We start from the raw sequence: 15,980 nt of genomic DNA on the forward strand, positions 1-15,980 counted from the left end.
ATAATTAAAGGATAGAAAGCAGAGGAAGATGGAAAGGAATTGCTGAAACAATTAATAGAAGTGGAATACAAAAAGGGAGGTGTGAGGTCATTGAAATAAGTGAATGAAAGATAAGATATTGAAACTGTTTGATGTGTTTTAAACTGTTTTTGTTTTGTTTTGTTAGTTTAATGTGTTAGTGTTAGGTATTGTTTTTGTATTGTTTATTTTTTTGTAGTGTTTAAATGGTTGGAAAAGTAATAAATATTATTTTTTTTAAAAAAAAGGTAAGACAGGGAATATGCAGGATAAATTATTTTGAGGAAGGTATTTGTAGAATTTGTACTGTTAAAATGGAAAGGGGTCAAACCATCGCAAAGAGGTGCTGAAATTTTGGGAGGTTGGATAGTTACAATGGAATGTTCTCAGTGGTGGGGTGCACATTTTTATTTTTATTTATTTATTATTATTGCTTTGTCAAAATAAAAGGTAATAATAATAATGAGCCCGGCTTCGGCTGAGGAGGGCGGGATATAAATAATTTATTTATTATTATTATTATTATTATTATTATTATTATTATTATTATACAGTGGAACCTCGGTTGTGAAACATAATCCATTCTAGAAGACCGTTCGACTTCCGAAACGTTCGACAACCAAGACACAAAGGTCTGCCGGCAATTTTCACTGAGAAAATTGAAAAACTCACCTTGGAAGCCGTTTGACTTCTGAGGCGCGTCTGAAAACAGAAGCATTTACTTCTGGGTTGTCGGCGTTCGGGTTCCGACACGTCCGGCTTCCAAGACGCTTGAAAACCGAGATTCCACTTTGGTAATAAATGAACCAGGTGAGCCTTTCGGTCTCTTCCAACCCTGCAATTCCGTGACTCTGCAGAAAGATAAATCTGGGGCCAAACAAATCTTCTTCCCGGCACTTGGCATTGCTTCCCTGCACCTGGTTGAAATGCAGGCCAGTGACCTCTTTACTCTGTTTGCTTGGCAAAGGCACCTTCTGTGGGGTGTTGCAGCTTCCCTTCCCCGTTGCTCCAGCACAGTCCCAGCCCCCTGGCCTCTTTTATCTCCTCCGCCTTGCAAAGAGAGCCAGTATGAAGGTCGATGTGGGAGCAGCAACAGCAGCAGCCTCCGCCGCCACCATCTCGCTTGCCCACAGCTGAATGATGGGGAAGGGCCAGATCCTTGGAGGACCCAGCGCCTTTCTCTTCCTGCTGCTCCTTCTTCAGGGGGACATCTCGGCACCAATGCCGTAAGCTGCTTGCCTGGACATCTTCCCCTTCCCCTTCTCTCCCTATGCTTTCCACAAACTTCTCGAAAGAAAATTCGCTTAATTATATACATTAGAACCATGGAATTGTAGAGTTGGAAAGGGACCACATTTCTTTTCTATTTGGCACTACTCCCTCTCTTTTTATTAGTTTTTTAACATCCCATTTTCAACAATAATTAAACATACTTTTACATCTTATTCAATGTTTTTGACTTCCATCAGCCCTGTCTGAAAATTTTCCAGTCTTAGCGTGCATTTCTCATTTTCCCTATTACATTTCAAACTTATAACCAGTATCTCTATCTTTTTCTACTTTGTAACACTTTGTATATTTCTCCTTACAAAACTTCTTGTAGTCCTACTAGTGTAATTTGTTGATTACAGTTGCTCTTCAAATAATTCATATACTTCTTCCAATCTTCTGTAAATCTCTGGTCCCGCAGGTTTCAAACTCTTCCTGTCATTTTGTCCAATTCTGCATAGTCCATTAATTTCGTCTGCCATTCTTCTTTCGTCGGAATTTCTTCTTGCTTCCATTTCTGGGCTAATAGTACTCTTGCTGTATTTGGTGCTACTCTGCGCGGTATTGCATTTCTGTTATTTTGGAAGGGACATAAAAGTCTCATCTTAAACAAAACAACATGGGTTGTAGCCACCTGCAATGAGCCATAGCCCTCTTCAGCTATCTTAAGCGCTGTCACATGGAAGAAGGAACAGGCTTGTTTTCTCCTGCTCTCGAGGGTAGGACTCGAACCCATGGCTTCAAGTTACAAGGAAGGAGATTCCAACTCAACATTAGGAAGAACTTTCTGACAGCAAGAGCTGTTGGGCAGTGGAATGGTCTCCCTGGGGAACTCTCCTTCCTTGGAGGTTTTTAAGCAGAGATTGGATGGCCATCTGTCATGGAGGCTTTAGATGAGATTCTGTAATGCATGGGGTTGGACTAGAGGACCCTCGGGGTCCCTTCAAACTCTAATATTAATAATTTATAATAAAAATTTATTATTTGTACCCGGCCCGTCTGGCTGGGCTTCCCCAGCCCCTCTGGGCAGCTTCCAACAAAGATTAAAAATATATCTAAGATTCTATGATTCTATGTCCTCATTCCCCTTTCCCCCCAGGCATCACTTGGTGCTGGTACCCTTCGTCCTCCAGGCAGAAACCTCCGAGAAGATCTGTGTCCATGTGACGCAGCTGAACAAGTCAGTAACGGTGAACATCACCCTGGAAAATCTAGCAGAGACTCGCACCAGCCATGTGGTGTCCAAGACAAATCCGTTCCAGTGCATCCCATTCCAGGTGAGTTTTTCTCACTTAAGCATGTTCTCCTTCATGGGGAGCACGGGTTGCGGTGGGGTTAACCAGACACCCCTGTTGCTGGGCAAGTTGGTTGGGTCGGCCCAAAGTGTGATTGGACTCCTCAGGTTGCTTTGGAGAGTTGATGTTGCCTTTGAGTGACAGCCTGGGTTGAATATATTCACTGCTTCCTCTTTTCGCTGCGAGCATCGGATCAGCTGCCCACCCTCCCTAATTTTAGGGGTTTTTTTGCGTTTGACCTTGCTATGCCTGTCATGGGGTCGTCTGCTTTTGGGTCAGGGGCCTGGTAGGAATTTTGTCCATTTGGCTGGTGCCGTTTGGTTTTTGCCTACTGTGTAGCAAATTGTCACAACTTGCAAGGTTGCGGTTAGCCATTGGTTTTAGGAAAAATTGGTTGGTGAAGGGGTATGGATTGGCTGTGCCTGCCCCTCCAGTGCTGTTGCTGCAAGGGTATTCCATTAAAGGAATCCAGGGGCTTGCCATGCTTTTGTCCTCACCCCTGTCAAGGGGGCTAGGGCCACGCAAGAGCCCCTGGGAGCATTTGGGGAGAGGTGAGGGTCTGGCACCCAACTCAGTCTACTCCCCATAAAATGTTTTCCCTTACTGACTTTGCTTTCTGTTGCTGATCAAGATGTCTGGGCATTTTTCCAAGGAAAAGCAGGATTGTTGTGGTCTCGTAGGAAGCTGCCGTATCCCAAGTCAGAACACTGGCCTGTCCAGCTCAGAACTGACTTGGCAGCAGCTCTCCAGGATTTTGGACTCCATCCTAAGGAGGACCTGCCCATCCCCACCTGTGGCCTTTGATCCGAAGCCCTCCAACCTGGTTGCCCTGCTCTTGGTCAACCCAAGGATTACCTATCCCTCCCTGAATTCAGTCCCAAACTAGCTGGGTGTCAAGGCTTCAGGAAAGCTATTCCTCCCTCAGCTGCAGCAAGAGCAGAGAAAACAAGGCAGAGTCATATATATATATATATATATATATATATATATATATATATACACACACACACACACACACACACACAATTTCAACATAACAATATATCAAAACATATCATATTCATTATGTAACCCCCCCTTCTTCCCGACTCCCCACCAAACCCTCCCTCTCCCCCAAGACTTCACTCAGCTTCTCTCTCTGATTTCTCAGCACATGTTATTCTCTGCATATTATAAAATTATATCAGTCCTTATATTACCTATCTACCATGTTGTCAATCAATAAATTTGTGTATGTTTATTCAAAACCTGCCAAGGAGTCCAATTCGTTTTGTTGTCTTTTTAAATACTTTGCATAAAGTTCCCATTCTTCTTTAAAGCAGTGTTTCCCAACCTTTTTTGGGCAAAGGCACACTTGTTTCATGAAAAAAATCTCGAGGCACACCACCATGCCAGATGGGGAAAGGTCACTTTTTACTTATGTAAAAAAATAAATAAAAAAATAGTAACAGCATAGAAGGTAATGGTTAGGCTAGCATCCCTCTTCCAAATATGCTAGGTTTTTATTTGCAGGGACTGTTCTACATGGGAAAGCATTCAGCACTGTCATTCTCCCATCTGCCATCTGAATTGGTACTATTCTGGGTCAACTTACTCTGCTGCATGTGTAGATGAAAATGGCACCAAGTGTGGGGGAGGGGGCAGAACAGGTTTCAGATACAGGATATTAAGCATACACGTACTTCAGATTGAACTGGTTGCTTGCTTTGCAAGTTTTCATTTCCCAAATGACTGCCTTGGCAAGCGCAATACCTGCCAGGCTCAACGCCGGTCTCGCGCTGCCGCTTCCCGCGCTCTCAAGGACCCGGGAGGAGGAAGGCGTGAAGGCAATCCCGAAGGCGCGAAAACCTCGCGCATGCGCAGGCCTTCCGCCTGCGACAGCCCAGTAGGCCGGCCTAGCCTAGCCGTGCGGCAAGGGCGGCAAGAGCAGTCAAGAGCTAGCGTGCGGCAGAGCGGCGATGGGGTGTGGGAGGGAGCTCGCTCCTCGCCGAGGAGGTTGTCCAGTGTTACAACAAAGGCTGGGATGTCACCGCCAGGGCAGAGGGGCGACGTCCTTTCCCGGGCCTGGCACGGAAGACCCCCCCCCCGCTCCGCCTTGCTCCCAGGCCCTTTCCATGCCACCCCTCAGAACCGCCACAGTGGCGCTACCTTTGATGCCGGCCATGATGCTGCTGTTATTGTCGCGCACAGGCCGCTCCCAGCCAACCACAGAGCGGGAGGAAGACGGCCAGACAGAACCCGGAAGTGAGGGCTCTTTCAGAACAGAGGAGGACTTCGGGAGGGCAGAAGCCGGATGGCACCGTAGACTTTAAAATGGGTAGATGGACACGCAGGGCGCAACTTGCAGGTTCTGTAGGGCGTTTGACCTGCTCCTTCCTCCAGGGCGGAAATAAGACACGTCTATACGTGCGGCAAGAGCGGCAAGAGCAGTCAAGAGCTAGCGTGCGGCAGAGCGGCGATGGGATGTGGGAGGGAGGGAGCTCCTCGCCGGCGCCGCTGCCGCCGCCCCGCCCCTCGCCGCCTGACTCGCCCGCCTCCCTCCCACGGCACACCAGGCAACGTCTCGCGGCACACTAGTGTGCCACGGAACACCGGTTGGGAAACACTGCTTTAAAGTCACAGTTGTCCTTGTCTCGCAATTTGGATGTCAACTTCGCCAGTTCTGCATAGTTCATCAATTTCTCTTGCCATTGTTCCTTTGTCGGGGTTTCCTCATTCTTCCATCCTTGTGCTATCAAGACTCTTGCCGCTGTTGTGGCATACATGAATAAATTTGACATTTGTAAAAAAACCACAACCCAGAGGCATTGTAGGACAAGACTTGCCAAAGAAAACAAATGCATAGACTTTTTAAATGAGGTTATTCATTCATAATAGCGAGAGACAAAAGAATGCAACAAGCCCTGACAATGGCGTTGCTCCAACTGGGCTCCTCCTTCTGAGCAACAGCATCTCCCTTTACGGTGGCCGCATGTGGCCAAATGTCTCTGATTCTGTTGTTCCTGCGCTCTTAATGAATGCTACGTTCTGGAAGAAGGGGAAGGGTCAGAAATACTCTCCAGTGACAACGTGTCAGCTCTGCCTCTGTCTCCTCTCCCCCTTTTTCTAATACTTCCCAACTCTCATCATCTATCTCTGAACTGTGACCTCCGTCAACCCCCTGCTGTAAATCGATGGTGCAGTCCTCTTCTCCCGCCCACAGCTGCCCCAAGGTGGGCTCGAACAACCAACCTTCTGGTTGACAGCTGGATGCACTAACCCAGGGGTCTGCAACCTTTAAGACAAAAAGAGCTACTTGGACCCTTTTCCAAAGGAAAAAAAACTGGGAGCCACAAAACTCGTCATTATAAAAATAACTTTTTTGTCACTTTTTTATTATTTCTTTGTTTGACCCCTCAGAATTACTCCTCCTCATAGAAATAAATGTTAAATTAACAAGTTACCTTTGTGTGTGTGTGTGTTCTTCACTCCCCTTCAAAACAGTGACCAGCGTACACGCCCCCTTTCAATGCAGTGACCAGCATACATGCCCCTTACAATGTGGCGGGCGGGCGGGAAGGTGACGTTGGGACGGTGCGTGACTAATGCACGCACCGCCCCCATGCGACGTCACAGCCATTACAGCGCCCGCCACAGTGGGGAGTGTCAGGGCGCACAATGCGCCTCCTCCCCTCGCTAGTATCCGCCCCGGAGCTGCGGCAAAGGTGTAAAAGAGCCACATGTGGCTCCGGAGCGGCGGGTTGCAGACCCCTGCACTAACCCATTGATCTATGCCATGGGTAGGCAAACTAAGGCCCGGGGACCGGATCTGGCCCAATCGCCTTCTAAATCCGGCCCGCAGACGGTCCAGGAATCTAAGGGTTTTTACATGAGTAGAATGTGTGCTTTTGTTTAAAATGCATCTCTGGGTTATTTGTGGGGCATAGGAACTTGTTCATTATTATTTTTCAAAATATAGTCCGGCCCCCCACAAGGTCTGAGGGACAGTGGACCGGCCCCCTGCTGAAAACGGTTGCTGACCCCTGCCCTACCCCACTGCCCTGCTCACAGTTGTGAAGAATCTTTGTAAATTATGAATGGTCTGTGTCACCATTCAGTAAAAAGAGCTCGGAATAGGCCAATATGTATGTGGACTGTCCCTGGATCGAGTGACTTTTCTTCTCTAATGCTCCTGCCTTCCGCCTTCTCCCTCTTCTTCAAGGTCCCCAGATTGAGTAACTCTCTCGAGGCTTCTGAGGCCACGCTCACCGTGGAGGTGGCAGTGGATTGGAGGGGGATGCTGTTTGTATCCCACGAACGGAAACAGGTGCTGGTCAGGAACCCGGAGAGCTTGGTCTTTGTCCAGACAGACAAGCCCATCTACAAGCCAGGACAGGAAGGTAAGTGAGAGGCTGCAGTCGCAGCAGTGACAGTGGGAGAATCCCCTACAGATCACGCTTCCCTTTTCCAAATACTTTTTATTAAGCGGACCCTTCTTGCTGTGGGAATGTTGAAGAAAGTAGGAGAGGATATATTGATTAAATATTACCCGTCCTGACTCACGCTAGTGAGCAAGCAGCAAAGCACATTCCCTTGCAGATTGTTGGAAGCAAGTTGATGGATTCGTTAGTTAAGCAATCCAGTCTGAATTGCTCCTGGTAAGTTTCCCCTCTTAAAATAATAATAACACGGCAGTCTTCTTTAAAAGTAAGAGTAAGGTTTACAGTGGACACTCGGGTTGCGAACATGATCGGTGTGGGAGGCACGTTCGCAACCCGCAGCGTTCGCAACCCGCAGTACCGCGGCTGTGCACGCGCGGGTCACAATTCGGCACTTCTGCACATGCGCAAAGTGCAATATAGTGTTTCTGCGCATGCTTGAGCACTGAAACCCGGAAGAAACCCGTTCCGGTACTTCCGGGTTCGGCATGGTGCGAAACCCGAAAACGTGCAACCTGAAGTGTCTGTAACCTGAGGCATGACTGTACTTACATTCAGTTCACAGTAGTAATCTGAAGGCAGGCTTTATCTTGTGGTTACAGTTACATTTGTAGAGAAAAGAAGTCTCTGAGCTAGGCCTCAGACTCTCTACCTCGTGGCTTCCATCCTTTGTAAAAATGAGCCGTGTGCTGCTGGCTAAGAGCCAGCAGAGAGGAAGATGGCGAAAGAGCCAAAAAGCCAAAGATGGCTGCATGGCGGGCCCTCTTATAGGGTCTGGTAGGGTCACATCCATCTACTTGTTCACACACAGGGGGAGGATTCTCCAGAGCAGGTATGACAGGCAGTCCTCCCTGTCTGAAGCAACATTCCCCTGTGTGTCCACTCTAGGCAACAGGAAATGTTGTGTTTGACTGCTTCAGCGATGATACATCCCACACTTGCCAGGGCATCAGCTGCCAAACATTCCTCTTTTGACCAGAGATTTTCCAGGGGGTTTGAACTGAGTACCATCTCCATGTGCTCTGCTCCTGAGCTGTGACACACAGAGTAGCAGAGTCACATGTAAATCCTTCCCCTCCTTCTTCCTTTCATAGTTCGGTTCCGCATCATGTCTGTGGACGAAGATTTCCGACCCTTGAACGAGACGGTGAGTTTCGTCATCACGTGCGCCATGCCGGCCTCTGGAACATTTGGTAAACCTCTTTTGATCCATGCAGACTTTTGGGCCTACAAAGAGGGATGGGACACTTTGCCCTTAAGTTAGTTAAACAAACATGGCACCCCCCCCCATATCCACCTCTCTGTTTCCGATGTTCAGGCTGCAAGTGCTGATCTTCATAAAGCTCGAAACAGCAACATGCATGCGCACGAGGGGGTGGGGACTGGCAGCTTATGAGGAACTTCAAGGTTTGGAGAAGTATATTACATCTCCAAGAACTGAATCCAAAGGTTGGGATGAGGTGGCTGCTGTTATGGAACATTGCATGTTTGCAGGGGAAGGACTTTCGTAATGCAAGGATGCTTGGGCTTATTCCCATCTTTCCTCTCCACCCATCTCACACGAACCCCTTCTGTAGGGTTCTTGCCAGAACCAGGCCTGGCAGCATCAGGGCTGGAGGGTAGAGATTGCTTGACATACCCCAGGGGGGCATTTTACTCTTCCCCAGTTGGGGAGAGCAAGACCTTCTCTACTGGACTTGCCCACCTGATGGGAATGTATATGCTCTGACCTGTGGCCTTTGTTTCTTTTAAGCACTATGCTATTTTTATTGATGAGTTGTTTTATTTGTTGATTGGCAAGGAAAAATGAGTACAAGCAGGAGAATTCCTTTATGCAAAGATCCAGGTTAGGAGCAAGTACTCTTTGATGAGGAAACCCCTGCAGAGATTTAAAATCACAACACAATTCAAGGCGTGGAAATATAAGCTTCTAGAGCTTTAAATATGCCCTTCTAAGTTCCTTCCAAAGTTTTCCACTTCCCCTAGTGTAGAAAAAGGCAACACTTTAAAAATGGTTTACTTACAAACTCTGCAAAGGTCAGGTTCATGTGTTTTTCCATACAGCTTTCAGAAAACATAGACAGTAGGACTTACCTTTTAACGTGCAATGTTTTATTGTGTTTTTATATATGTTGGAAGCCGCCCAGAGTGCCTGGGGCAACCCAGTCAGATGGGCGGGGTACAAATAATAAAATTATTATTATTATTATTACAGGCTAGTTCCAAAGTGATGAAAATTCCTAAATTGTTTATATAGGAACACAAGGATGGCTTTGTTTTTTAAAAAAAGTCATTCACTGTGAGCTTGGAGCAACCAGCTCAGACCTTTTTACAGGCCGGGATTGACATGGTAGAATGAAGAAAACAATAGGACAAAAAGTCTTCCTCCCAAAGTGAAGTGGAGTGACTTACCTAGGCCTGGCAGGACAGTTTACTCTATGACATTAACCACTTCGTGCATAAATTAGACTTCAGCTGGGTATCCAGCATTATTAACTGGTGAATTATGGTGAAGGAGCTTAGAGATATTGGAAACAAACAAATCAAGGTGGGAGCAGGTTTGTGTGGTGCTGGGAGGGGTAACACCATTCACTGCTGTCTCTGACCCCCCCTCTTTTTTTTACTCCACAGTTTCCATTGGTTTACATCCAGGTAAGTGTCTAATTCCCCACCTCTACTCCATCACCTCTCATCATCACACCAGAGCGGCTGTTATATTGCCCCACTCAGACCACCTTTCCTAATATCCAGAGGCTGCTTCATTCCATAGCTTCCCCATAAGCTGCTCAGATCCCCTGAGGGTTTTAATTTTGCCATCCTTAACAAGTGTTACGCGCCTAAGTTCATCCCTTCCTGCAACCCCTTTGTGGGGTTCTTCAAAAGAAAAAACCCAGCAGCAGTTTTGGAGGGACCATTAAGTGCGGCTGAAAAGACTATTTGGCCCATGAGGGAAATGGCTAGGACCTTCTCCTGTGCTACATCATCATCATCATCATCATTTGTTTTTTTAAATATTTCACTCATCCAAGCAGCCTGTCGACATCCTTGGAGGTCACAGATTGGAACTGAACCCACGCAACCTGGCTAGACAGGACTCTAGCATTCTCCTGCCCAGGCCCTCTTCCCACGGTGGAGTCTACCTCTTTCCGAATCTGGGCGACTTTGCAAAATCATTGCAGGAGATCTTGGGGTCCTTACCAGGCTCTGATGGTGAAGGTGGTTCCGTTAGATTGCGAACCACCTGAAAGGGTCTCCTGCTACTGTTTCCTGCGGATGCATTAACACCCCATAACAGATTTATGAGACTAAAACATGGAACTATAATCTCTGGGGTGTAACCATGATGGATATTGTTAGTGCTTTTGAAGGAACTGTTTTAGCATGTATTTTAAATTATGTGTGGCTTTTGGAATTGATTTTGTACTTTTAAAATTGATTTTGTACTTGCAAACTGCTTAGAAGACATTAGAAGAGCATCTTTTCCTGCCCACTTTCCCCTCTCCTGGGGAATTAACTAGTTTTTGTGGTTCCTCAAATAGACCTCAGTCTGTTTTGCCATCCTTGGTTAGCAATGCCCCCACCTCCTTAAGAGTGTTCAAACATCCATCCAGATACCAATAGCCCAGGAAGCCTTTGCAGGAGCCACAGGTTTTCTTAACCACTGATTGTCAGTATGCCTTTCAACCAATGTCAGCAACTGGGCTCAATAACTGGTTCTGCCCTGAGACCTTCCAACCCTGGAAAACAGGTCCCAGCGCACGGGACCCACAACTGTGCATTGTGAGCACCAGACTCAGGCAGAGTATAAATAACGTGGAAGCTTGCTGTGAAGCATAACTCCTTTTATTTCTAATAAGGTAAAGGTGAAGGGACCCCTAACCATCAGGTCCAGTCGTGGCCGACTCTGGGGTTGCGACGCTCATCTTGCTTTATTGGCCGAGGGAGCCGGCGTACAGCTTCCGGGTCATGTGGCCAGCATGACTAAGCCGCTCCTGGCGAACCAGAGCAGTGCATGGAAACGCCATTTACCTTCCCGCTGGAGTGGTACCTATTTATCTACTTGCACTTTGACGTGCTTTCAAACTGCTAGGTTGGCAGGAGCAGGGACCGAGCAACGGGAGATCACCCCGTCGCGGGGATTCGAACTGCCGACCTTCTGATTGGCAAGCCCTAGGCTCTGTGTTTAACCCACAGTGCCACCCGTATCCCTTTATTTCTAATAGCTACTACAAACTAACAAACTACTGGCTTGCCTAAGTGTTACATCTCCCACTCAGCCATCTGGTCACTACGTAGACAAGACTCTCTCCACACACAGAATCAGTCAGTCAGCCAGGAGCGGAAGAGGAGAAGAGCAGTTTCCGCCCCCTCCTTTCTCAAAACATCAGATCAGGAGATTCTGTCAGTGGGAGGGGTGAAAATATCAACACTGATATGGCTCAGCATGGTCCCATTTTGGGGCAGCTGCAGCTTAGACCCCGTCCCAGCTTTCAACCTGAGCGGTGTCATGCGTGGAGAGTCTGCCTCCCCCTTTGGTAACTTCACAGATAAGAATTAAAGAGTGCTTTATATTTTATAGTCCTTTTTATTCAGGCATCAGGTTGTAAGCCAAAATCCACATCCCTCCCCAAGGAGAGCAGTTGGCTCCTCTAAATCTCCTCCCTTCTGTCCTCCGCTATAGGCTCCAACAGGAAGTTCCTCCTCCTCCTCTCTGCATCCTTTGTTCTCAAATATGTTTGGATCTCCTAGCTTGTGGGGAGGGAGGTGTTGGCATGGCTGCCAACTTCCCAAGTCTTTGGGGCGTCTCTCCAGTGGTCCTCTCTGGCTATAAATCTCCTTCAGTCCAGAGAGACCGGTGATAGGTGACCCTCCTCTCCTGAAAAGAGCACATCAGTCTTCTGGCATATCATAGCAGAAGAAAGACTCAGTTTGTAGTTCTAAACTAATTTATTTACAGTCGATATACAGAGACTCCATCAGTATGTCTGTGCTCTCTGAACACCAGTACAAAACTGCAACACACACAGAAGTGAAACTAAACTTCCAACAGTACTCAGAAGGAAGAGATAATACAGACTTCCTTTCTCACGCTCTCTCAGACACTCACATGATGTATACAATCATAGTACCACTCGCTGGAGCAGCTTGGATCGATAAAAATCCTAACAGGAGGGTCCCCCACACTCTCTAATGACATCTCTGCTATCTGTCCCCTCCCTTCTGTTTCTCTGGTCGTTATCTCATAGCTAGGTAACTCCTGCCAAAGCTGCTCTCTATTTCTCCCTGCTTCTGAGCCTGCTGGAAACAAGGGTGTGTGTGTGAATCTTCCCACTCCAGCTCCTCTTCTGAGGAAAGCTGATCTGCCTGCGAATGCACTCCCCCATACTCTGCCTCAGACCATTCCCTGACAAACGGCTTCTTCCGTGATCCCCCTCTTCTCTTGTGGCTCCCAGGACCCCAAGAGGAACCGCTTGCTGCAGTGGACCAATGTGGAGCAGACAATGGGCCTGATCCAGCTCTCTTTTCCACTTTCCTCTGAGCCCCCGCAAGGCACCTACAAAGTGGTGGTGCAAAAAGCCTCCGGGAACAAGGCGGAACGTCTCTTTGAGGTGAAGGAATACGGTGAGGAAGGAAGGAGAGGAATCACTTGGTCTGGGGAACGTGGTGTCAAGGACAGCATGTGGAAGGGGGTATTTTCTTGCACACTGGCAGCGCCACTCAGGAATTCTGATAGAAACTGACAGATCAGTGCAGTTTTGAAACCAGTGGAAGAAATCTTTGGAAAGATTTGGCCTGCATTGTGCCCAGTTGGATTGAAACATAGACATAAGCCTGCAAAAGGATCATGCAAAATTGGGTTCTTAGATAGCTCGAGAGGCGTGCAAATGCATAGTGAACAGCTTCCCAAAATATCTGGCCCTATGGCCAGGTTCAGTGAACTGGTCCTGCTACTGGAAGCAAGTGCACCAGGGCTTTCTTCCGCCCTGCCCCCCCAATACCCCGCAAACAGTGGCGTAGCATGAGTTGCCAGTGCCCAGGGCTGCACAGAGGGAAATGGAAGGAGTATGCATGCACATTCATCTGCCTAACAGCCAGGAGATCGCAGCCACAAAAGCATGAAGAGTTGTTCTGTTGTCTGGAGAGGTCACTTCCTGGTTCACATGGGTGGCTGGGTATGGGAGAGTTGCCTGTGTGAGTAGGGCGGATCTTGGGGGCTGGAGACAGGAACAGGTCTTGCTCTGTGCTGGATCCAAAACTTAGTTCGGGGCATATGCGCCAGCTCCTAGGGACTGAGGCACTTTCGTCGTCCCCCCCCCAAATGTGTGGGTTTTTTTGAGGGGGGCGAACTCCCTCAGTGTTCAGAGGGTTCAGAGGCTCTGCCCCTGGCTCCTTGTGAGATCGCCCGCTTGATGTCAGAATGTCGCGTTGGGCCCCCCAATCTTGAGAAGATGGCACCTCTGGTTTTGGGGCTTCCCTGGAAACCTAATGGGGGAAAAAATCTGTTGTGGGGTGTTAATGCTGCACGCATTTGCCTCCTTTCTGTGCTCAGGCTGATTATGTTGTTTTTCACCCCCGTGTTCCTTTCCTTCTTACAGTGCTGCCCAAGTTCAAAGTTTTGGTGAAGGCACGCAAGGAGATAACATTTTTGGCTGAGGAACTCGATGTGACCGTCTGTGGCCTGTAAGTGAGAGCAGCCTGGGCTTCTCTCCCAGAGATGTGGGACCACGTGAATTGAGAACTTGGGTGATGTTGCTAGCACCAGCTAACCTCTCCTCCAATCCCCTTCACCAGCCTTGGCCGCACCACCCTAGCTCCGATGGAATGATTGCCATGTTGTTGTTGTTGCTGTTTAGTTGTTTAGTCATGTCCGACTCTTTTTGACCCCATGGACCAGAGAACGCCAGACACTCCAGTCTTCCACTGCCTCCCGCAGTTTGGTCAAACTCATGCTGGTAGCTTTGAGAACACCATCCAACCATCTCGTCCTCTGTCGTCCCCTTCTCCTTGTGCCCTCAGTCTTTCCCAACATCAGGGTCTTTTCCAGGGAGTCTTCTCTTCTCATGAGGTGGCCAAAGTATTGGAGCCTCAGCTTCAGGATCTGTCCTTCCAGTGAGCACTCAGGGCTGATTTCCTTAAGAATGGATACGTTTGATCTTCTTGCAGTCCATGGGACTCTCAAGAGTCTCCTCCAGCACCAGAATTCAAAAGCATCAATTCTTCGGCGATCAGCCTTCTTTATGGTCCAGCTCTCACTTCCATACATCACTATTGGGAAAACCATGGCTTTAACTATACAGGCCTTTGTTGGCAAGGTGATGTCTCTGCTTTTTAAGATGCTGTCTAGGTTTGCCATCGCCTTTCTCCCAAGGAGCAGTCGTCTTTTAATTTCATGGCTGCTGTCACCATCTGCAGTGATCATGGAGCCCAAGAAAGTAAAATCTCTCACTGCCTCCATTTCTTCCCCTTCTATTTGCCAGGAGGTGATGGGCCCAGTGGCCATGATCTTCGTTTTTTTGGTTGCCATAGTTGCATTGAATTCCTCACAATGCTGGGCCGCTTATGCCGGGCTTATTTCACCCAGAACTCCCTTGAACTCCATTCCGGAACCTCTCAGGTGGGCACCATTCCCACCATAAGAGAACCTTGGTTTCCAGACATTTTGGAAGTCAAATGGACTTCCAGAACAGATTGTGTTTGACTTCCAAGGTACCACTGTATATTGATGTCATCTTTCAAGCGATGCTGTGGCTGTTTCCTGACTACAGGTACACGTACGGGAAGCCTGTCGCTGGGCAGGTGAAGGTCCGTGTTTGCCGGAAATATAATGAACACAGAGGCTGGCATGTTTATTCCAGTTCCGGAGGGGGCTGTCACAGAGAAGCGTCGGAAGGAATATGTGAAGAGTTCAGTGGAGAGGTGAGACCCAAAGCAGACGCTGAAAATGAAGTTTAAAATACTTTTGGGGAGTTGGCCTTCCCGGGTGACCTGTTTTAATTGGGCATTCACCCTGATTTACTCAAGGGGAGTCCCAAGGCTCTGGGAGAAACCCCGGAATGGCATTCAGCAGAAGAAGAGGGAAATATAATTCCATCAGACAAGCTAAAATGATTGAAATGGTGGATATGGCTGCAGGAATATATATTTGCTCATTTTGTTGGTGCCTGTTGTTCCTCACTGAAGTCTCTTCAAAAACCTGAAGAACATTTGATCCCTTTGTCCAGAAAGTATCTGGGGGGCCTACATGCCCATCTGGGGGGGATTTAAAAATAAATAAAAGCAAATGTCCTAGTTTGGGGGGGGTTAAATTTTGTTAAATTTTTTCGTGTATTTTTTCGTGTACTGGCAGCTCTGGCTCTGGCTTTCGATCTGCCGTGGGCTGCTTGGTGATGTCAGGTAACTGGGGGGAGAGCGAGTGATCATCAACTTTTTTGGCGATCGCCCAAGGAAAGCTCAACAAATGTCCAGATTTTTCCTCTTGAAATATTACTCGCCTTGTATAAACAGACAGATATAAATGAATGAGTGTGCCTAGATCAGTGGCTATTGTGTGAACCTGACTGGCTTGACCTCAAACACCTTGTTTTGTGTAATGACGCAATTCTCATTGGTAGCTGCTACAACTCTCTGTCTTCCGGTTCAGGCAAATGGGCATGGCTGCCTCTCTCAGGTGGTGAAAACCAAGATTTTTCATCTGAAGCGGGAGGGATATGAGATGAACCTAAAGGTGGAAGGCAAGATCGAAGAGGAAGGCACAGGTATTTTATTTTATTTATTAAATTTATCTCCCACCAGTCCTCCAAAGGAGCCCAGCATGTCAGTTTTAAAGCCATTCAGCTAAGAAAAATCTTCTGGAAACGTTTCAAAACTCCTAAAAGCAATCACCCTGTTATGTACTGAGTGGAATGGGATCCAAAAGGCAGCAGTCTGATTGGCCCTAGAACAATAGGATTCAGAATGTAGCAGTCTGATTGGTCCTAGA

The 15,980-nt window shown here is 47.6% G+C and overlaps 1 protein-coding gene across 1 annotated transcript in view; it reads left to right on the top strand.

Annotated features, from left to right (window-relative positions):
* Positions 1 to 1,158: 1,158 nt before the first annotated feature.
* LOC308578801 (alpha-2-macroglobulin-like) overlaps positions 1,159 to 15,980 on the top strand; it is a gene marked incomplete at its 5' end in the record, with an annotated part of 67,801 nt that continues 52,979 nt past the window's right edge. Inside the window, 9 exons of the mRNA XM_081179372.1 lie at positions 1,159 to 1,244; positions 2,387 to 2,564; positions 6,784 to 6,961; positions 8,095 to 8,147; positions 9,632 to 9,652; positions 12,454 to 12,622; positions 13,597 to 13,681; positions 14,767 to 14,917; positions 15,642 to 15,756. Of these exons, the coding sequence (XP_081035498.1) occupies positions 1,159 to 1,244; positions 2,387 to 2,564; positions 6,784 to 6,961; positions 8,095 to 8,147; positions 9,632 to 9,652; positions 12,454 to 12,622; positions 13,597 to 13,681; positions 14,767 to 14,917; positions 15,642 to 15,756 (1,036 nt within the window). The remainder of the gene's footprint in view (positions 1,245 to 2,386; positions 2,565 to 6,783; positions 6,962 to 8,094; positions 8,148 to 9,631; positions 9,653 to 12,453; positions 12,623 to 13,596; positions 13,682 to 14,766; positions 14,918 to 15,641; positions 15,757 to 15,980) is intronic.

The sequence above is a fragment of the Podarcis bocagei genome (assembly GCF_964188305.1).
Source record: "Podarcis bocagei genome assembly, chromosome: 2".
In the NCBI taxonomy this organism is placed as follows: Eukaryota; Metazoa; Chordata; class Lepidosauria; order Squamata; family Lacertidae; genus Podarcis; species Podarcis bocagei.